Source organism: Polypterus senegalus, chromosome 9 (assembly GCF_016835505.1).
Source record: "Polypterus senegalus isolate Bchr_013 chromosome 9, ASM1683550v1, whole genome shotgun sequence".
Lineage (NCBI taxonomy): Eukaryota > Metazoa > Chordata > Cladistia > Polypteriformes > Polypteridae > Polypterus > Polypterus senegalus.
Window position 1 is genome coordinate 117,335,687 of NC_053162.1, and position 24,218 is coordinate 117,359,904.

The window sequence follows — 24,218 nt, forward strand, 5'->3', positions numbered from 1 at the left end:
CAGCCTTTTTGCCTCGGGAAGGCGGTGCAGGCGTTCTCGGACAACAACCCGGGCTCTGTCACAATGTTGTGCTCAATCAGAGAGGTCCTTCCGGGTGTTCACTGACTACCTCTCGAGCGGTCCGGATAACTGTTTCCCAGCTCCTGCCGTTGCCTGGGTCTCAAGTCTGTGCCAAAGTTAAGGTCGTGTGTGTGAGCGAAGAGTGACGGGGCTGGCGGAGGAGGGATCGGGGTCCCTGTCCTTCCACGGTTTCAGCAGGTTCACATGATAAACCGCTCCTTTGGCCGGCGATTGGGTTGACTCACCAAATAGTCGACCAGTCCCTTCCTCTCCTTAACCGTAGGGGCCCTGCCAGTGGGCAAGCAACTTAGAGTGGGAGGTAGGCACTAGGACCATGACCCGATCTCGGGTGGAACTCCCGAAGAGGCGTGCGGGTTGTAGTAGCGAACCTGTGCTGCTTGAGCCTCCTCCATGTGACTTTTAAGGACAGGCGAATCTTTCCAAATCTATCGCGTAACTGCGCGATATACTCCAGTATGTTTGTGGTGGGAAGAGCCTCTTCTTCCCAGCCTTCTTTCAAAATATCCAATATGCCCGAGGTTGTCGCCCATACAGTAGTTCAAAGGGGAGAACCCGTGGAGGCTTGTGGGACTTCCGATAGGCAAAAGGGCGAGGGGAGGAGCTGATCCCAGTTCCTTCCATCCTCGCTGACCACCTTACGCAGCATTTGCTTGAGAGTTTGATTAAACCTCTCTACTAATCCGTCGGTTTGAGGATGATACACGAGGTTTTAAATGCTTTATTTTCAGTAATCTGGCAGTCTCCTTGAGCGTCTCCGAGGTGAAGGGGTCCCCTGGTCTGTCAAGACTTCTTTGGGGATCCCCACGCGAATACCCTAGTAATTCCCCGCGATGGCTTTAGAGGTAGCTGAGCGCAGCGGAACAGCTTCGGGTATCGTGTAGCATAATCCACGAGGACTAAAATGTACTTGTGTCCTCGGGCTGAGGGCTCTAGAGGTCCCACAAGGTCGACCCGATTCTGTGGAAGGGGCGTCAATCAATGGAATAGGAACAAGAGGAGCACGGTCCCTCCTAGGAATCTGTCGCAGTTGACACTCCGGGCAGGAAGCGCCAAAGCGGCGAACCTCCTCATTAATTCCTGGCCAGTAAAACCGGGCTTGATCCGCTCCAGAGTTTTGGTGCCCAGGTGGCCACCTAGGAGGTGGGCGTGTGCTAGCTTCGCAGACCTGCGCGGAAGGTGCGGCACTAGCAGCAGCCTCGTCTCCTGCCCGTCATGCATTGCTACACGGTAAAGGAGGTCATTATCTAGCACAAAGTAGGGGCCCTGTGGCATCGACTGACTAGTCGCTGGCCATTGACAAGGACCACTGCATTTTTTACAAACTTCAGGGAGTCGTCATTCCATTGCTCCCTTCTGAAAGAAGCCGGCGTCTGTTTAAATTGAAACCGCAACACGGAGAGAGGGTCAGCGCCGACCTCAATGGGCGTGGTTTCCTCCCGCTCCGCGCGGCGTTGGTGGATGGCGTGTCAGCCTGCGGCGGCCGGGAGTTGCCACGTCAGCCAGGGCGGCTGCTTCATCTCTCTGCCGGCTGATTACACGGCGTGGAGGCAGCTTGAGGCGGTTCATCTCCGTCCATAACGAGGCCCAACTTAACCCCGGTAGTGGTATGTGTCTCACCGCTTTTAATTTTAGACCAGTCCGCCCTAGTATCACGGGTGTGGAGGATCAGGAAGGATTGCCACGGTTACTTTCTGGACTGACCCTCCGTAGCTAATGACACAAGCGGCGGTCCTGTACCAGCGGGTTTCCCCGTGGACACAGGTTATACTGGTCTTGAATTTTAGCCATTGTCGCGGTAGCACAAAACGGCGGGCAACAATGGAAATGTTGCTGCGGAATCGAAGCGGAAGTTTTAAACCCGTTAACGATCACCACGTCTGTATGCGGGACCGTCAACGGGTTTGTCAGAGCACACCAAGCCCTCCTCCCCCTCCACCTGCATTCCTCCTCGCTCCAAGCGGTTTGCGTGCCAGGCGCCGGACCCGATACAAGCTCCGGGCTGTACAGGGAGGGGCTAGGTCTTGGGACGTACCCCGGCTGAGTTTGACAGAAGGACGGTTCTGCTCTCCCAGAGTGTGAGGCCGCCCTCTGTGTTTCCAGAAGCTCTATGAGCCCTGACATGTTCGTAAACTGCTCGCCCCAGACCGGCTGGGGGAAGCCCTGGGGAAGTGCTTTCAGGAGCAGATAGAGCTACCTGCTCAATTACCTGGTAGGGCTTGTTTTCCAAGGGCCGTAGCCACTGCCATACCTTTGCCCATAAGGACCAGGCTTGTTTACTGGTCGGCCTCTCAGGGTCCAACCTCCACTTTGTTATTTTACTCACCTGCCAGTCTGGGGCACCCCTAGGTGGTAAATGGGGCTGTGGTTTCACTGGGGGGCAGGCACTCTCCCCCAAGAGAGCATACTGAGTCCCTCTCGTCTCCCCCCTCCAGGGCAGCCCAATTCGGTGAGCCCCACCCGCACACTCCCTGGCCTCTCTAGATGGCCTAGTTCTGCGTGCTGGAAGCGGAGCCCGCACCGGTCTCGCCGAACCACGGGCACCCTCCCGCCTGAATACTCGGCCCGATGCGCTCCCACCTGGGTGTTTTGCAGGTCCTGTCCCCTTCTCTTCTGGGACTTCTCCATCCTGCCGACTACGCCACTGTCACAAAAGCGAGACAAAGACAGAAAAGGTTTGGGGCAGCCACCCATGTAATTAGGTATCCTGGCTGCAAAGTCGTTTTCTTTTTCCAAATACCAGCACTGAAGTGCTTACAACAGAGTCCAAAACAAGACTGTCAGAGAAGGGAAAAGGGAAGGCTTTTAAAGGGGGAGGCAGGAAGTGAGGTCATAAGGATTGGGCACGTGTTCATCTTTCATTGGTTTAGTCCCGGATGTGACATCAGGGGGGCCGGAGCTGGCAAGGTCTGTCTCCATTGGCTCGGTCCCAGAAGTGACGTCCAGAGAGACAGGTGGAACCTCCCGGGTTAGGTCTACAGGGAAGTGAGAAAGAGAGTTAGTGCACTCTGCCACATCCCGGCATGGCTCAGAACTGCCTTCACTCGAGCCCTTTAGCTGCCTCCCATGCGCGCGTGTGTGACAATATATATATACACACACACAGACACACACTAGGGGTTTTACCTCCTACTTGCTTCACTCACCAACCCCCCATGGCCTGCACTACACACCAGCCACTTCGCATTCCGCCACTGTTGTGAAGAGGGGGGGCAGAACGCACCCCTAGGAGACACAGTCGCTCCTCCGAAAACCCCTCTTAAACGGTGACACAATGGGAAATAAATAGGTTTTTTTTTACCTCCTTTTTGCTCGATCAGCTGCTGGATTGCTGCTGCTGTATCTCACGCAGCACTTTGAACATTTAAAAGCCTGTACAGCAGCTGTATTTGTCATCTACTCTTAATCTTTTATTTCCTGCTTCAGGCATGGTTAAATCTCTTGGCACAAATTCTTGTCTCTCGGGACATGAGTTCTTGATATTTTTTAGTTTATAATTTAGAAACCGAATAAGAATCTGAAAATCTAGCAACATCATGTTAAAGTTTGATAAATTCTGAAAAGAATGAGACCAAACATATATATATAGGTTTTAAATTAAGCCCGATTTAAAGCATGACAAAAAATGTGACCTAAAATTGATGCACAAGTGAAACATCTGAACAGACAAAATGACCACAGCTTAACATTACTTACTGTACCTGAGCAACTGCACATGCTGCTTCTACCTACTATAATATAAAAAGGAGTATCGTGTGCCTTTGCAGAGTGGTGCTTGGTGATGCTTAATCAATACTGGAAGTGAAGCACAGCCTGCTTTTTAGGTTGTTCTTTATAATTTTAAGTACTATGAACTGTCCAGCTTGAACACTGATGAAAAGTTGGACATTACAGTGTTCATAATTACAGTCCTGCAAGAGGTTACCACAATTCTGGAATCCAGCTGAACCCAAAAACAGCAAATTCTTGACTCGTGAGAGCTGAGACATTTATAGAGAGGCAATGTGGATGATGGTTGGGACAACTAGCAATAACAATAGGTCCACCATTTTAAAACATAAATAAATAAATAAAAATCATGACTTTGGCTAGTGTAATATAAGAGCAATCATTGTTTCATGATTTCTCATTCTCTGTCTGTTTGCACTGTCAAGAGATTTAAGTCAATTTATAAGTTCATAACAGTAAAATTATATCATCAAACATGTTTGTTTAAATAGTGGGTTGTTAAAAGGCTGGTGAGTATCAGCATTATTAGGAACAAGGCAGAAACCATCAATGGGTGTGCTGATAGTTCATTGCACGGTTCACTTACTTACTCCAACACCCAAAATCACTCAATTAAGTATCACCAGTTAGACTAATTAGCATGTCTTTGATGTGTTAAAAAAAAATTGGAGTACCTAAAAGAAAAAAAAAAACAGACATGGAGAGAATATGCATGCTACACATATACAAAGCAAAATTCAGTTCATCTATACTAATAAAAGGCAAAGCCCTCACTCACTCACTCACTCACTCATCACTAATTCTCCAACTTCCCGTGTAGGTAGGAGGCTGAAATTTGGCAGGCTCATTCCTTACAGCTTACTTACAAAAGTTGGACAGGTTTCATTTCGAAATTCTACGAATGGTCATAACTGGAAGGTATTTTTCTCCATTAACTGTAATGGAGTAGAGCTGCAAAGGCGTAGGGGCGGAGTTTGTGTGACATCATCCGCCTCCCACGTAATCACGTGAACTGACTGTCAACGCAATGCGTAGAAAACCAGGAAGACCTACAAAAGCGCTTAAGAAAACATGCATTATATAATTGAGAAGGCAGCGAAACAATAAGAAGCGAGCGAGTGGCATATACTACCATATTCATGAGTGCTGCTACCTCGGAAAGAAAGCAAGGTGTAAACCTAAACTTTAAGTTCATAGACAGGCTACCGCTGGCGTTTCACATGCCCACAGGTAATGCGGGATACAAGTTTAATGAGAGGACACAGGATATAAGCGAGTTTTGATCACTTTGTAACTAAGTTAAAATTGTAGGTGAAGGGGTGCTTATGCAAATTCGAGAGACTGTGTTTGTGGGGGATTGACAGTTAAGGCGGGTGGGGGAGTCACGTCATCATCTCCCCTCCCATTTACCTCAAGTTAATACACACGCTGTCTCTAGAGTTTCAACACACTGAATCCTCCAGGCACTACTTAAAAAAGGTCACATTGACAAGCGTGTTACGCTATTTTTAAAATCTTTCCTTTTCTTAGCACAAGCACAGCTGAGAAGCTTCGATGCATGTGCTCCATAACGCGTTGAAAAATAATGCATTTAATCACACTTTGCGTTACAAGCAAAGGGGAGCTTTTGTCAATGCATGATTTCCTTGTACACCGATTACATTGATCAAGCGCATCCCGATTCATTTTACCCTCGCACCACCTTAGTTTGAGAAGAAGTATGAAAAATATGAGGTTAACACAGAAAAACAGATCACCAATTCAAGCTTTATGAATAATCGATTAAGCCATCAATAATTGTTTTGGTAAAGCCATCCTCCTTCCATTTTATAATTTTTCCGTCACTAGCCATGATTAAATGAACGGTAAAAAAGTAAGCGCGAAGCGAGGGTGACTTATTTAGGCAGGAATATACAGTATATGATAGCAACACTCATGACAATGTCAATCATGTTACGTTATTATTAAAATGTTTCCTTTTCTTTTTCATTACTTCTTTAACACACTACTTCTCCGCTGTGGGTATTTTGCTATATATATAATATATGAATGACCTCCAAATAGCGCTGAGACTTTTGATATCATGAACGTGTCTGCAAAAACTGTGGTCTCCTTCCCAGCAAAAGTCGAGCAGCCAAGAGCGCGTGCATAGCTGTGCCGGCCTTTGAGACGCTGACTGCGCTTCTGCCTTAAGTCAAAGTGAGCACTTTTAATTTTTTTCATCCGCCCCCTGAGCTATAGCCCAGACAAGTGCAAACACGGACCCTTTTCTACACCACGGCAAAATAATATTAAGGCGATTCACACTTTCTTTGCGATAATGATTATCAGGTCCTCAGCTCGGATTATGAACACACGCATACGAGTGGAGATATAGAGATATATAGATATATATATATATAGAGATATATAGAGATATATATATATATATATATAGAGATATAAAGATAGAGATATATAGATAGATATGAGAACAACACTCATATCAATGACAAAACACTTACATTAACAATCATGTTACGTTATTTTTAACATTTTTCCTTTTCTTTTTCGTACCTTCTTTAAAACACTACTTTTCCGCTGCGAAGCGCGGGTATTCTGCTAGTTTTATTATAAAATACACTTCCACATAAAAGCTCAGCACCTGATACATACATTGCAAATAAACTGTAACATACATACTTTATAGTACGTAACAGTCCCCATCTTGCTTAATCCAAAACAAGGTTTCACTTTGCTACCATTACTGGACTGGCCTCTGTTTCCTTCAGTTAAAATGTTAGTAAAAGCACAAAATGTTGAAATAGTAATTACAAAAAACGGAATATCTTTGAATATGCTGCATTGTATTTTTTTCAGTCTAATGAAAAGCTGTTAGTCATGGGATAAAGCTGTCCTAGTCTAACCACAAATAATGATAGTTGCATCAGAATACCATGAGGGTCAGCTAATAAGACCCTGTAGGTGATACAGCCACTCATAACTTGTACCAAGACTCACCTCAGGATTCAGAGATGAGAAAGGCAATAAGATTCTTGATCTACTATATAATAAAACACAACCGTGTGTGTGTCTCTCCAGTCCCCCTGTTCTGTGTTGCCAGTTTCAGTTTTGTATTTGCCATGCAACATAGCTAGTTTAATATATTTGTGTGCAGCTTTTTATCTTCTGTATTACAGCACTAGAACAAGTTTAAGTAAGAGCCACACAACTTATTTCAGGAGGGAGAGCTATGAAGGTGTACTGAAGGAGTTGAATCTTTTCAGTTTCGGCAAATTGAAATTAAACATTTTGAAATTAGTAGTCTGAATATCACCTATGAGTTCTTAAACTAGAACATTGGCACACATTAAAGCTATTTATATGTAATTTTTTTTCACTTTTTTTTTGTAATTTAACTTTTTGAATACACAGATTATCATTTAAAAATAGTAAAAGCAGTATATTAATACAGTATATAGAGCTAATATGGCATAGTGTTTAGGAAAGTAGACTATAAACCATGAGGCTGATGGTTCCTTTTCCATCTTTTACCAAGTGCATTACCCTGAGCGGATCACCTAAGCTGACTATGTTAAAGATAAACAGTTGAAGAATATATCTACCCAGTGCTTTGAGATAGATAGATAGATAGATAGATAGATAGATACTTTATTAATCCCAAGGGGAAATTCACATAATCCAGCAGCAGTATACTGATACAAAGAAACAATATTAAATTAAATAGTAATAAAAATGAAAAAAATTAAATAAAATTAATGTTAGCATTTACTCCCCTGGGTGGAATTGAAGAGTCGCATAGTGTGGGGAAGGAACGATCTCTTTAGTCTGTCAGTGGAGCAAGACAGTGACCAAAGTCTGTCACTGAAGCTACTCCTCTGCCTGTAAATGACACTGTTAAGTGGATGCAGTGGATTATTCATGATTGACAGGAGTTTGCTTAGTGCCCGTCTCTCTGCCACAGATGTTAAACTGTCCAACTTTACTCCTACAATAGAGCCTGCCTTCTTAACAAGTTTGTCCAGGCGTGAGGCGTCTTTCATCTTTATGCTGCCACCCCAGCACACCACCGCATAGAAGAGGGCACTCGCCACAACCGTCTGGTAGAACATCTGCAGCATCTTACTGCAGATGTTGAAGGATGCCAACCTTCTCAGAAAGTATAGTCTGCTCTGACCTTTCTTACATAGAGCATCAGTATTGGCAGTCCAGTCCAATTTGTCATCCAGCTGCACTCCCAGATATTTAAAGGTCTGCACACAGTCACCTCTGATGATCACAGGGTCCATGAGGGGCCTAGGCCTCCTAAAATCCACCACCAGCTCCTTGGTCTTGTTGGTGTTAAGGTGTAAGTGGTTTGAGTCGCACCATTTAACAAAGTCTTTGATTAACTTTCTGTACTCCTCCTCCTGCCCACACCTGATGCAGCCCACAATAGCAGTGTCATCAGCGAACTTTTGCACGTGGCAGGACTCCGAGTCATATTGGAAGTCTGATGTATATAGATTGAATTATATATATTAATATATTATGTTAATTGAATTATATATATTGAGTTAGTATTTACTACAGAAGGGAGCTTTATATAAGGTGTTTTTTGTTGGAGAAAAGACGTTAAATTAAATTTGCATTTTGTTAATTCTCTTTTAAGATCTACCTACCTCCTGAGCTACCCAGGGATTATAAACCAGTTCATTATTGCCATCCTGTAATGTCCACAAGCAACACCAGTTATCAAAAGTCATCAGATCTAATGACTTCATGCAGACAAATGGAACGGGCTGCTCTTCAAAATAGCAGACATCAGATGAATGCAGTCTTGAGGAGAAATCTAATTGAAGAACCCACTCTACCAGGTACAGTTGCTGCAACTTGGGTTTAAATTATTTAATTTGTGTTTTGAAATCGATAATCCCACTGTATTGCCTGCAAGGCTAGAACAAAAACTTTTCGGGAATTGAGTTTACTGGAGGTAGAACAAAGATATCCATACCAGACCAGTTTAGTGTGTTCAGGAAGCCTAATCTGCCCAGCTTTGTGTTGTGGACGGAAACCTATTGATGTACTTGAACACAGGAAGTGCATGCATATTACACATACAGTTTATAAGCCACAATGTTAATACCCTTGGAGGTTGCTGTACTTACTCCTAAGCCATTTTTCCACCCCATCAGTTGTTGTATATCAAGAATATAAGACAGGCTCTGTGAGGGGTTATGTTTTCTTTGAAATTTTTTATACCCATTTCTTATTCAACATGAGGACCTGATCTGTATATTTTCCATTTTTATAATATTGACGTAATTTACTAACTTGTCACATGACACAGAAGGGGTTATTTTAGTTATTACAAGAAAGTATGCATATGCAAATACAAAATCTCTTCACCTGCACTTTTAAGTTTTAAATCAATTAATATGTTTGCTGAAATTTATCACATTTAATCTGTATGCCTTGATCAGCTATTAGAAACATTTTAGGTGTTAGGTTATTAGTGGATGCATAAAGCTTTACTCAGTATGAAAGTACCATGCCAGTGTGAAATATCGTCATTGTTCACTAAAATATGAGAAGTAATTTGCATCTATAAAGCATGTTATTTCAGTTCTAATTATTGTTTTTCTTTGATTTAAATAGGCCCATCCTCTGTATTTGATCTACTTTCTAATGAAGCTAAAAAACGAATAAAAGAAGTTAAGCAAGCAGTAGAACAGAAGCAATTGTCCCAGAGTCTACCAAGCTGCATTCAGACTGTATCTACCGATGAAGCTCTAAGGGCCTGGCAGAATATATGTGGAAATGAAATAGGCACCTTTAAACCATTTGAGAAAATCCCTGAAAAACAAGCAAGATATGAGAAATACATTTCAAAATTAAAGCAGGGTAGATCAGGTAATAGTAAAATGAAGTAAATGTCTCAATAACTTTATAACATGTATTTGTTTTTTAAAATACCTTTATATTTAGAAGATGAATTTTCATAGCATTAATGTCTCAACACCATTTGTTTTTTACCTGTTTGATATGGTTATGATACATTATTATAAATATATCTTATATATTTTTAGTATAAGTATCTAAATAATTAATCATTGTTTGTTGGTCGAAGTGCTTTTCAAATGAATGAAAATCAAAACAACATTGGGTATTGCAGTCCCACAACTGCCAGACTTGAACAAGGCCAAAGTTTATTAAAACCTAAGACTTGCAGAAACCAAGTAACTCAAAATTTTCAGAAAAATGCCAAGAATGTCTTGTTACTAAGAGAGCTAAGACCTTTTAAAGGACATTACAGATCTCTTTAACACTAGAATTACCAGAGCCTATGAAAAAACTCTTAGATCCGTCCCAACTTAAATCGCTTCTTAAATCCATTTGCACCTCTCCACCAGTCTTTTGTCCTCTAAATGTGCCGATAAAGACACTCTGCAAGCAGCCAGCTATTCCGTCCCCCCACAGATTTAGAACGTGCATGAACTTCTTCCAGCTCATGCCTTGATTGATTATCTGGGAGTGAAGTGTAGATTTAGAGTGGAAATAATAGATTGTTATTTGGAATACATGCATTTCATGTGTGTTCCATTTCTACAGTAATCTCTGTAAACACATTTTTAAAACAGAAATGTTTTTCATATTCTAGTAGTAAATGACAAAATGTAGGCATAAACTATATAATCTATGAAGCCTTAAGTCCAAATATCAAAGACATACTTTCACAAAAGGTACAAATATAACGGAACAAGTGCGCTTTTATTCAAAAACTAGCAAAATACCTGCGCTTCGCAGTGGAGAAGTAGTGTGTTAAAGAAGTTATGAAAAAGAAAAGGAAACATTTTATAAATAACGTAACATGATTGTCAATGTAATTGTTTTTTGACTGCTATGAGTGTTGCTGTCATCAAGAATTTGATTATCATTTTTTCTTTGAATCAGGTTCGTATTTGGAGTATGTGTTGTGTTCAAGTTACATTCCGTGTTTGTCAACCGTTGTAAAGATAACCGGTTTCGTTCATTGAAGTGTTCACTACCCAAATCGGTACTCGTGAATCTAAGATGTTTAACAGGCATTCCCGGTATTAAGTTGTGGATTTGGCTGCGAATATTTAGCGGCAGCGTGTATATGAACTTAATTTAAACTTAAGCTTTACACCTTGCTTTCCTATTGATATGTTTACAAAGGCTTGTTGAGCTTCAGATGGTTGTTCCTTTCTTACTACATCAATAAACAGCTTGTCTTCCTCTTTATCTGAGACATCACACACTGCATGCACGGGTTTACCTTTCCTAGTCCTGCAAACTTTAGCGAAGTGGTTCAATTTTCCACATTTTTTACACTGTCTTCCTTTAGCTGAACATTGACTTTTTCCACCATGTGCTTTGTTTCCGCAGTAGCTGCACTTATGAATATGCTTGTATGCGTTACTCACTTCATATTCTTTTGCTGCCTTCTCAATTGTGTAATGCGTTTTTTGTTCAGCACTCTTTGGAGCTCTTGCTTGTTGTCTGCGTACTGTGTTCACAGTCAGTTCACGTGAGCCGCTCGAAGTACATGCATCGAAGGTTCTCAGCTGTGCTTGTGCTATCTCGTGCGATCTTGCGATGTCCACGGCTTTATTTAATGTTAGCTCAGACCCAGCACTTAAAGTTTTTTCTCGCACTTTCACTGAGTTTGCGCCAAACACTATTCTATCCCTGACCATCTCATCTTCGTTTGCATCAGCACAGTCCTTCAGCAGCAATTTTAACTTCGTTACAAAGTGATCAAAATTCTCGTTTATACCCTGCGTCTTCTCATTAAAACTTGTATCTCGCGAATATCGTATTTGTCTTGGATATGACAAACACCTCAAAACGGTCATAATAAGATTTCGGTACCTTGGCTTCCTCCTAGGTGAGAGTTCATGTGTTAAAAATGTCTCTTCCTTTTTCCCCCCCGAGTCCACAGGAGCAGGTAGCTGCATTTCTCACTCTCGTCTTTGCCTTTTAGCAGGCCAGAAAACATCAGCTCCACGTGCTGTCGGAACTTTTTCCATTCTCCCGGCAGGTTAAGAGAATCCCAGTAAATTCGTGGCAAGGGAACTCCAACAAAATCCATGACTGTCCTCTATTCTGACACCATGTCTTGTTTTCACAAATTGTGAAAAATGAATTGATGGCGAGACTTTCTTTTAAAGTATGCAGGGGAACTTTATTTATTACAACTCTTACATTCAAGGTATCCGTGCTCTAAATTAACTTCCATAATAGTAACCTTGAAGTCCCTTTTTCTGGTACCTTCCTGATTACATAGGTGCCTAAACCATGCCTGATAATAATACATTTCAATGACATATAAATATTACGGTGATCACCTCGATGGACATCTCACCACCCAAATTGCTACTCGTGAATCTAAGATGTTTAACAGGCATTTCCGGTATTTTTGATTTGCCAGCGAATATTTAGCAGCAGCGTGTCTATTGGATTGCTGCTGACGGACGGCCTTATATGGGCAGGCACTCAAATACTTGGGAAGAAGGTATGGGGGATGCAATATAGGCAGGCAGCCAGCTACATGGGAGGTGTGGTGATGGGGGACGCAACTCCGCCTGACACGGTGACCGAGCTGCAGGCTATGGCCGTATATATGTACGTAAGTAGGATTCAGTTATGATTGTCACAAGTAGAATTTCGAAATGAAACCTGCTTAACTATTGGAAGTAAGCAGTAAGGAATGATCCTGCCAAATTTCAGCCTTCTACCTACACGGGAAGTTGGAGAATTAGTGGTGAATCAGTCAGTCAGTCAGTCAGTCCTTTGACTTTTATTAGTATAGATATAACTGCAGGTAAACAAAAGCCGCCTTAGCGTGCGACATTGAAACATATTTACTATGACTGCCTCCGTGGCACAACACTATCAGCTACTAACTGGGAATCAAAAGGTCATGAGTTCGATCCCGCATGACTCCATTTTGAGAGGTGAAGTGCTCTTATTTTTTCTACTTTAGAATAAAAACATACATTTGATTTCAGTCTGTAACAGCCAGTGTAATTTATGATACGTGTAAAGGTTAGCTTTGCTTTTTTTTAATTATTCAGTTTTATTATCTCAGCCATGTTCACAAGCCCAAACATCCCCCTGCATTTGACACTGCTGTTTTCACATAGACACACTATAACAGAGGTTAACTCGGATCATGACGACCCTTCTACATCGGAGCAAGAATGCACATCGCACTTTTGTCTTCACTGTACTTTGTATATGTATGTGGGAAGCTCTGCATTTTACTTGTGACTTTACGCTGTAGGAAGTAAGTAAATAAATAAAGGCAAATAACATTCGAAAGCAATGCTCCGATGTTGAATGCAAGCGACTCTGCATGCTAGTGTTTAGATCTGGACGGTGTATGTGCCCCAAAAAAAAGTCTTACTGCATTCTCGTACCATTGCTTGCGTACTAAACTGTCAGCAGGCACTTTTTGTGGCATTACACATTTTTTGAGCATGCCCTCTGCACACTATTTGTGACTTTAGGCTGTAGGAAGTAAGTAAATAAATAAATAAATAAAGGTAAATCGTGTCATAAAATGATTTCTTCAAAAGTCACATATGTTTGTCTCTTTCTTTTTTTTTTAAAATGTGCGTTGATCACTGCCAGCATGTTGTAGCACACAGTAACTGGCCCCCTGCATGTTCTTGCATGCACTGAATAAGCACCTGTTCTGACTATAAGTAATAGTGCCAGCATAAATTCAAACTGATAGGACGCAGTTCGTTTTCAAATAATATTGCATTACTGCGACAGTGTTTTCTGATTGGTACTATTTGCATCATAAAATGATTTCTTCAAAACGTCACATATGTTTGTCTCTTTCTTTTTTTAAAATGTGCGTTGATCACCGCCAGCCTGCTTTAACACACAGCAACTGGCCACCTGCATGTACTTGCGCGCATTGAATAAGAGACAAATAGTAAATGCGTGTCAATGTCGCACGCTAAGGCGGCTTTTTTTTCCTGCAGTTATATTTTTTAATAAAAGCGCACTTATTCTGTTATATTTGTACCTTTTGTGAAAGTGTTTCTTTGATATTTGGACTTCAGGCTTCATACATTATATAGTTTATGCCTACATTTTGTCATTTACTACTAGAATATGAAAAACATTTGTTTTAAATATGTGTTTACACAGATTACTGTAGAAACAGAACACACATGAAATGTGTGTGTTCCAAATAACGATCTATTATTTTCACTCTAAAACTCCACTTGACTCCCAGATAATCAATCAAGGCATGAGCTGGGAGAAGTTTGTGCACGTTCTAAGTCGGTGGGGGGGATGGAATAACCTTGTGCTTGCAGCTTGTCTTTATCGGCATATTTAGAGGACAAAAGACACTGGCGGAGAAGTGTGAATGAATTTAAGAAGCGATTTAAGGTGGGACGGAACTACGAGTTTTCCGTAGGCTCTGGTAATTCTAGTGTTAAACAGACTAATGTCATGCCCTGCTACTAAGAACAAAGATTAAATCCGAGTTTGTTGTCTGGTGTATTAGCCTGAGGGCTTATTTCTATAGAGTAAATAGTTTATTTTATCTACACTTATTTTTCATTTATGTTTCTTAATCAATCTGTTGGAGAAGTTCAGATTTCCATTATTTTCATCATGTCCTTTAAAAGTTAAAATTATTAATTTATTTGTTATATTCTCAACAAGTATCCTAAGCAGCACTGAACCTACAAGCAATTTAATTGGATACTATGATAATCAGGGTTGTGCTACTCCACTAAAATGAAGTATCACAAGTATAATAATAATATATTTTATTAATATAGCGCCTTTCACATGCTCAACACTCAACACCATTGTCCTGATTTTGAGATTATTTTGTGACCTTCCAAACTGAGAACCCCAATTCTTTCCAAGGACATGTTGCAGAAAATGATTTCAGATAATCTTCAGTACTTCCTTTGAGAGAAGTTCTAGAATAATACAGTGAACTCTTGCAGATTGTGAATCTTTTGATTTAGCCGTGTTTCACTGTTCAGAACAACAGGTCATCTGTGAATGTACCTCCTTAGTAAGCAGACATTCTTGGTCACAAGGCCTAAGACCTTGTACATCTCATATGAATATGGTAGTGAATTTGCTCATTGTAATGTATCATTGAAGTTTTGCTGTTTAATTCCATGCCCAGTAGAAGGGGACAATGCTTATGTAAGATACTGCTTAAAGGTGATGTGAGAAAAACCAAACGATTGCTTACAAACTTCAGAAGCAGCTGCATTTCATCAGATTATTTGTTGGCTGACAAATATATATTAAATGTAGTAGTAAACATCTATTAAAATACCAATTAGACTTGTTGATCTGTAATTAGCCTGTTGATATAAACATTTTCTCAGATTGCCTTATGTAGGACTTGATAAACCTAAGCTTTACTTTTTAAATTTATGATACCACATCTAGAAATTTACCTATGTTTTGTTTTCATGGCACAAATCTTGTTGTTGCTCCTCCAGTCCTGAAAGCTCAGGGCTGTAGGTGATCAAAACATGCAGTTCCATTCTGCAAGGGCTTAATCTTGCAAAATGTCTGCATGACTACAGCTGACAAGTTACTTTTTAATTTCTGTTTTGCTCTATGCATACACTACCATCCCTCTAGAATGTAGAAGCAATAGATTGTACAATCATGCTGATATCATATTTAGCGAAGTATTATAACAAAAAACACAAACCTAAATCGGCAGAATGTCCTAAGTTTTGACTTTAACCCCTATACACATAACACAGGATAACAAATCGCTCTTGAATAAAACTAGTAAATTCCCCTTTTTATTATAATCCTGAAATATACTGTATATGGAAGCTGAAAAAAAAATCTTCTCTGATTTTTAAACCTTAATTTCATGCATTTCTTCTGTGACACTTCACAACCAGGTTCTCATAGGCATAGGTTGAACATGGTAGTTTTTGAACATGTCACACAACTTAAAAAAAAAAAAAAAAAATTAGTCGTGTTTCTCTTAAAGGGCAGCATGTTCCATAAAATGTAACTGCTTTACTTCACTCAAAGGAAGAATTTTGTGTAGAAGAACGAGATGTTGCCCCGTAGCCAGTAGATAAACCTGTGCTGGTTTTGTACCAGTTCTCTGTAAATTTACCTTTGAAAAGTTCAAATAAACCAAACTTCTTCACCCAATCGGCAAATTCTCCCACAGTTTGGCAACCACTGGCCATCCCTAGCTGGTTATGCTCCCCCAGCAGTTAGAGAGGGTCAGAAACCTTGGGAGACATTGTTAGTTCTCATTCAGGTTGCGGCACTCCTCTCTTCCTCCGAGATGGAGCCCTTGCCCTTGGCACTTTTGCATGCTGAGCACTCCTTTTACATTGAATATATTGTTTGGTTTTAATTTCAGTTTTAGTAGTTTTATATGTTTCATTCTCAAGGAAACAGTATAGTGTTTCATATTTTTAGGTTTAATTATCCTCTCTATCCTTTCGTCGTTGGAACAAATCCAATTAGATAAATACTTGTTTACATTAACTTTATTTTTTTAATTAAAGATGCCCTGGAAGCAAGTTTAGATAGTCAGATGACCGAATGGGAGAGAGGACGAGAAAGAGAAGAGTTTGTCCGTGCAGCAATGCTTTATAAACCTTCAAACTCTACGTTGGCATCTAGGTTTACACAAGGAAAACATGAAGATGACTCAGAAAATGTTTATGTTGTACCAGACCATGAGGTATGTTCGCAGGTTATAACATTAATAAACATTTATCTTTCATTTATAGTATTTCCCTGTAATAAAATAATTTATTATGTAAGGTATTGTATAAACTTAAGTATTGTATAGTGTGGATTTATCAAATTAAAACATTAATGTTTTTAATGTTTGCTTTTACATTTTATTTTATAAAATACATTACAGTGAATTGATAAAAACATCAATCTCCTATATATTTACTGTGTTATTCTGGAGATATTAAATCTAAGCAGAGCTCACAGATGTTTACAGATGAATGTCTAGTATTTGGGTTATCCATGTTGACCACAAGCTTTCTTCTACTAAAACTTCTAATAAAGACTTGACAGTGGCCACAGCCACCAAGTCTGTAAATGTGCAGTGTTGGCACTAGTGAATGAGGCTGCCAATCATGCCAATATTGGTGGTAAAATTTTGATAGTGGTGGATCAGGCTTAACCAACCCAATGCTTTAATGGCATTAGCTGCTTCTATTTCTTACCCTTCATATACAGGATCATGCCCTATTTCTCAACATCTGAACATTCCTGTGTATGACACTGAGCCTAGTGCATTTGGTATGTACTGTATTTATATGAGTACAGTAGAGGCCACATATTTCTAGACATTGACAAACACACTGCACTTCCCATTTTCCATATGACATTTCAAAACCTTCCATAAATTTTTAAAAATGAGCAGGCTTGCAAATGGGTGAAAGGTTATTTTACAATTTAAAGGAATTTAAAGGAAGTCCAGCTCTAATATGTAGTTGCATTATTGAAGGAACAGTTTAGTTTATTTACATAAACTGCTCAAAAAAATTAAAGGAACACTTTGAAAACACATCAGATCTCAATGGGAAAAAGAAATCCTCCCGGATATCTATACTGATATAGACTGGGTAATGTGTTAGGAACGAAAGGATGCCACCTCGTTTGATGGAAATGAAAATGATCAACCTACAGAGCCCTGAATTCAAAGACGCCCCAAAAATCAGAGTGAAAAAATTGTGGCAGGCTAGTCCATTTTGCCAAAATTTAATTGCAGCAACTCAAAATTGTACGCAGCACTTTGTATGGCCCCTGTGTTCTTCTTTACATGCCTGACAACATCGGTGCATGCTTCTAATGAGATGACAGATGGTGTTGTGGGGGATCTCCTCCCAGATCTGGACCAGGGCATCACTGAGCTCCTGGACAGTCTGAGGTGCAACCTGGTGGCATTGGATGGACCAAAACATAATGTCCCAGAGGTGTTCTATTGGATTTAGGTCAGTAAAGTGTGTTGGCCAGTCAATGGTATCAATTCCTTCATCCTCCAGGAACTGCCTGCATACTCTCACCACATGAGGCCAGGAATTGTCGTGCACCAGGAGCCACTGTACCAGCATAGGGTCTGAAAATGGGTCCAAGGATTTCATCCTGATACCTAATGGCAGCCAAGGTGCCTTTGTCAAGCCTGTAGCGGTCTGTGTGACCCTCCATTGATATGCCTCCCAGACAATCATTAACCCACCACCAAACTGCTCATGCTGAATGATGTTACAGGCAGCATAATGTTCTCCATGGCTTCTCCAGACCCTTTCACTTCTGTCACGTGCTTAGGGTGAACGTGCTCTCATCTGTAAAAAGCACAGGGCACCAGTGGTGCATCTGCCAATTCTGGTATGGACCTTCTATGGCCCTCTCCAGCTCTCCTAGAGTAACTGCTTGTCTCCTAGAATCTCCTCCATGCCCTTGAGACTGTGCAGGGAGACGCAGCAAACCTTCTGGCAATGACACGTATCGATGTGCCATCCTGGAGAAGTTGGACTACCTGTGCAACCTCTGTAGAGTCCAGGTATCGCCTCATGCTACCAGTAGTGACACTGACTGTAGCCAAATGAAAAACTAGTGAAGAAACAGTCAGAAAAGATGAGGAGGGAAAAATGTCAGTGGCCTCCACCTGTTAAACCATTCCTGTTTTGGGGGTCATCTCATTGTTGCCCCTCTAGTGCATCTGTTGTTAATTTCATTAACACCACAGCAGCTGAAACTGATTAACAACCCCCTCTGCTACTTAACTGACCAGATTAATATCCCATAAGTTTCATTGACTTTATGCTATACTCTGATTAAAGTGTGTTCCTTTAATTCTTTTGAGCAGTATATTTATTTCTTATGGCACAGTTAGAAAAATAACTTGACTCAAAAAAATGTTTTCAGTCTCTTCTGTGTGTTGTGCAGGGTGTGGTTCATACAATGACTTTCACAAAGTATTTTTACTACACTTAATTTCTGCTTTTGATGTGTTCTACTCATCATCTTTAGTATGCATTTTGGCTGTGCTAAATGTAACTTAAAAGCAAATATATATATTTTTTTCATGTTTATCTGATATGACTAATTGCTTAAATGTGCTCAACAATTAGCATTGTGCTTTTGTCAGTTTAAAATGTATGAAATTTACATCTGTACAGTAGTTTTCAATTGATGGTTAATAGTAAATAATTTGTTTCAAAATTACTTATTGTCTCTTAAATTATACTGTATATACAAGAGACTGAAGCAAACTAGTATATGGACAGGGGAAAAATCCTGTCAGTGTACTATAAAGTACCATTTTATTTAGTTGTATTCAGTGGTTGCTTGACCAGCAGTTCTACTGAATTCGTAAATAGTATACTATCACCTCAGCTGTCTTATTTTTAATTTACTTTCAGGATGATTTAAATGACAAGGAAGCAGCTGTTAAGATGAAAATGTTTGGACAGTTAACAAGAGATGCATTTGAGTGGCATCCTGATAAACTACTTTGCAAAAGGTTCAACATCCCTGATCCTTACCCTAGGTGCGTACATTCGATTAGAAATATTGTATTGCCGACTTTATATGATAATGCATTTCTTTTTTTTATATTATAAAGCTGTACCTAGACATTGGGAGTTACTTGTTATTCTAATATTTAATGATGCCAGAAACAACTATTAACTTGAACAAGTATTTGGGTTGTAAAGCAGACCATACGATAAATTCCTCAGAAGGACTTACATAAGAATTTTCAGCATAGGCATATGTCACATAGTCATGACTATTTCCTAAAGACAGTTTTTGTGCTGAGATAAATCCAATCTGTATATCTTGTGAATATGCCAGAAAATCCCCTCTATAAACCTGTTCTTTTCTATTTCTACAATGTTACTCAAAATGTTCTGTGTTCCTCCGCATCATTAAGAATTTATTCTGACCTTGTTCTCACTAGCATGGATGCAAAATTTAATATTGGCAATTTAGAAGGTGGTAGCCATTCCCATACTGAGAGCCTAGTTTTGTGTACATTTATTTATACATTGGAATTAGTTAAAGCTGGATTTTTTTTTGTTGCTAGTCAACCTTACTTTATGTATTTTGATTGATAGTTAATCCAACACCCTGGAAGAAACTTGCTTTTTGGGGAAACCATTTTTGTTGAATGTACACCATACTGATGAGGTCTCTTTGTTATTACTGGCCATGTAAGGCACTTTACAGAGCGGAACAGAAATATGCTTCAGAGCAGTGCAAATACAAAAATACTGATTTGGTGAACTGATGCATTTAACGTTTAGATAAAACATGCTGATACTTTGGTAAATTAGACACTGTTTACAATTTTCCCCAAACATTTGTAGCACTAATTAAAAATGTACACATATCTGCATATGACACTTTTGATGCTGGTACAAAAGTGTATTATAGAGTTTTAGCATACTGGAATTTCCTTAAAAAGAAATGTTTTAATCACTTCAGTATGCTCATTAAGCCTGACTGCTTAAATAGTTTTAAAAGAGGGGTTTATTTTAATAATCGAATATAAATTGAAAAAAAATGGTTTTTTTTTTCTTCAGGGTTAGAAAGCCACTGATTACTACTTCTACTGGGTAAAATTTTTTTTTTCTGTCACATGAATCAGTTGGGTGAATTATACATTTTGATGTACATATGATGTAATATATTAATTTAAACATATATATTTACACTTTATATACATACATTTATGAGATACTTGTAGATTCATTTATGCATAAGAATCTTGCCTATAAGGTAGAACTGTACAGTTTTCTGCTTTACTAGGCCTCAGGAATATTTCTTTAAACCTCCATAGAATTATACTTTACCCAGAAAAATGAGACAAACATACTAACTTTTTTCAACAAAAAATTTTATTTTTTAGCAGAAACATTTAAAAATTAAAAAGTCAATGTAAATACTGTTGAAAATGTATATTTAGTGATCACTGCTTTACTGATGCAGATTTAGTACACCTCCTTTGTGTGACATGTTTTGAGACAGTCACAAACACACAGCCTGATGTTGCAATCAGTATAGAAGAAGCATGTTTCTTTGTACAGTTTTGTTATGTGTTTTCTGTCGGTTGCACATGAGGGGAAAGAATATCCATGCCTGATCTGCATGATGGACATCAGCCATTGTATTACTGTAGGCAACCACAGCTCATAGCTTTAATTACTTCCACATTTTCTCTGATACGAACATTGACAGTTGCTGCATTGTAAACAGTACTTGGGGGCTAATGTCTTTCTTGTCCTTTCACTTGATTGCAATCGTTTTGCCTCTTTGCCACATAGATACTGTACCCAATACGGCTTTACTTGACTGAAGGCACCAAGCATATCACCGTAGTTTAGTTGTATACAGCCTTATGCATTAGTTTCCCTGTCAGTGTTACTTATGACAGTCTGAATTGATCATTGGCCACTATCTCTTTATTCGTCTTATTATTCAATTTTAGTTTGTTCAAAAGCTGGCTTTACAACTTTTTGCTTACATGCCATTGTGTTCATTGGTTGGAAGTTCTACTCCACTCATGAATATTCATTAGTTACTGTAGAATGGCAAAACACATAGGGGTCTAGCAGTAATCGACTGGCATACTATACTGGGACTCTGCTTGCCTTGGTATCAATTTTCAATTTCAGAAATATTGTCATGAAATAATTTGCCATGCTTTTTGTTTATATTTAAGATATCCAGGGAAAATGTCCTGATGAGAATCCAAAAAAATGAATCTGACAGTTGCAAACACATAGATGTTTACACTTCAACATCTGATCCCCAACTGCCATGGAGCTGTGCCACAGACAGTAATCTGGCCCTGTCTAAACATGTCCAAATGTGTTAGAGCCTGCAAATTCTGTCATCCCACTTGTTTTATGCCATTCTGCAATGTTATAAAATGTTAACAAACAGCATAAAATATTTTAATCCTAAGTGTAATGTAAGAAAAACATGTACACCTTAATAAGAGTTAATAAACTAAACATACAGCCAACAGAAGATGACTGAAATTTTGGGCAATACCGTAGAAAAATTAAGTACATTTGTGAAATCTGCATGAAAATGATTTTTCAACAGCCATAAATTATTCTGTAACAAAATCTTTCTTGGCCATTGATAATTAACTGTCAATCATTATTCTGACTGAACAGGTGCTATTGCTTTTTGTAATACACCATGTTCTCAACACAGCAGTTTCTATCCCATTAGTGAACCGATCATTTCCATAAAACAAGTGTGGTTACCATATGCAACTGAATTACAGCACCCAATATGAACTTGGACTACCAGGTGTGGGCTGTCAAACTTAATTTTCAATTTAGTGATGACATAATTATCTCCTTCATCTACCCTTACTGATATACCAATATTTAAGTATAACATTAACTAAATTAACATGAAATATGATATATGGAAGCAGAATAGTAATTCACAGGTTAGTATAGTTGTGTTATGACTCTGGGGTCATTTATGGGTTAAATGCTAATCCAGATAGTGCCAATGTTGAGTTTTCACATGTTCTTCTTTTTTTTTTTTTCTTTCTTTCTTTTGAGACACTACAGTTTTCCTCCCACAATTTCAAAAGTGTTTGGTATATAATTGGCACCTCTGTATTGGAATTGTGTGAGTTAGTGTGGTTGTGTACCTGAGTGTGCCCTGTAGTACACTGCCACTTCATCCATTGTTGATTCCTTACCTTGTGCCTAATACTGCCCAGGTAGACATTGTCTCCCAGTGGCACTGAACATGTTTGAATGGGTTAAAAAAGCAATGAAGTGAAAGGTATATGTGAAAAATAAAAGGAAAAAAGCACAGTCTGGATTGAACTCCTTAGTAGATGATTCTAAAACAAACCTTGTATTCATGTTATACAGTACAGGCCAAAAGTTTGGACACACCTCCTCATTCAATGTGTTTTCTTTATTTTCATGACCATTTACAGCACTCCATCACTCTCCTTCTTGGTCAAATAGTCCTTACACAGCCTGGAGGTGTGTTTGGGGTCATTGTCCTGTTGAAAAATAAATGAGCGTCCAACTAACCTGACTTCTGCACAACACAACTGCTGGTTCCAACCCCATTGATAAAGCAAGAAATTCCACTAAATAATCCTGATAAGGCACACCTGTGAAGTGAAAACCATTTCAGGTGACTACCTGTTGAAGCTCATCGAGAGAATGCCAAGAGTGTGCAAAGCAGTAATCAGAGCAAAGGGTTGCTATTTTGAAGAAACTAGAATATAAAACATGTTTTCAGTTATTTCACCTTTTTTTGTTAAGTACATAACTCCACATGTGTTCATTCATAGTTTTGATGCCTTCAGTGAGAATCTACCATTGTACATGGTCATGAAAATAAAGAAAACACATTGAATGAGGTGTGTCCAAACGTTTGGCCTGTACTGTACTTGTAAAAATTCATATGGATGCTATAATTAAAACTGCACATCTGAGTCATGGATTATAAATACAAAACACACCTCTAACAGACCAGTTAAAACCAGTGTATTTCTCATTAACTAAAACAAAACATGTTAATGAAGAAAAAAAAAATGACTAATTATAACTAAAATAAAGTTAAAATATTACTGAAAATTATAAGACAAAATGAGAAAATAGCAAAACTAATTTTTGTAATTTTAATTTCATGCACATTGCTAGGATACTCATTAAAACCAAGCAATCATAATTTTAGTTTAGAAAAGAAAATAGATTTGCAAGTACTTCTGTCTGCAACCATCAATCATGTGATCAGCTGCCATATTCTGGGGGTTTCCGTTGGTCATTTTCAGCTATCAGTCAGAAATGAGAGTGAATAACGCATCCATAGCACCACCTTTTGAGGGTCATATTGACCATAATTAACCATCAATTAATGATATCCTGCTAGTTGTCAGCAAGTTGCAGCTTTTATCAAATTTTAAGGACAAAGCAGAAAACGCATGTAACCTTTTCATTTGGTGGATTTGTAAGTCTTGAGTGGCCACTTCAGCTTCAGATTTGCTGAGTATTTAAACCCTGGAGGTGGAAACAAAACTTGTTGTTTTTAAGCCAAGGAATGTAGGAAGTTCAACCGGCATCAATGACCAGCAAAGTTTTGAAGTCAGATTTTTTGTTTTTGTTTTATTAATAGTAAGTAATGTTATTACACAGTTTGTGTAACTTGAAGAAAATTTTTTTCAGAAAAAATATTTCTGGTTGTATCATGGCGTTGACTGATTAAGGAGACTTGTAGCATGCAACCAGTGCTATCAATTGATCTAACATTACAAATATACATTTAGTATTGATGATTTAATGTGAACTGCTTATGTTCCAGCCACACAGTACCATGAGCTTAAGGTTGATTGCTATTCTGGTCAGGGT

General features: G+C 39.2%; 1 protein-coding gene across 2 annotated transcripts in view; it reads left to right on the forward strand.

Moving 5' to 3' along the window:
* Window positions 1-24,218, forward strand: part of gpatch1 (G patch domain containing 1) — a 209,052-nt gene that overhangs the window by 130,204 nt on the left and 54,630 nt on the right. For both annotated transcript variants that reach the window (XM_039763611.1, XM_039763613.1), the window contains exons 10-13: window positions 8,459-8,663; window positions 9,445-9,699; window positions 16,356-16,534; window positions 19,239-19,366. In XM_039763611.1, coding sequence (XP_039619545.1) covers window positions 8,459-8,663; window positions 9,445-9,699; window positions 16,356-16,534; window positions 19,239-19,366 — 767 coding nt within the window. The remainder of the gene's footprint in view (window positions 1-8,458; window positions 8,664-9,444; window positions 9,700-16,355; window positions 16,535-19,238; window positions 19,367-24,218) is intronic.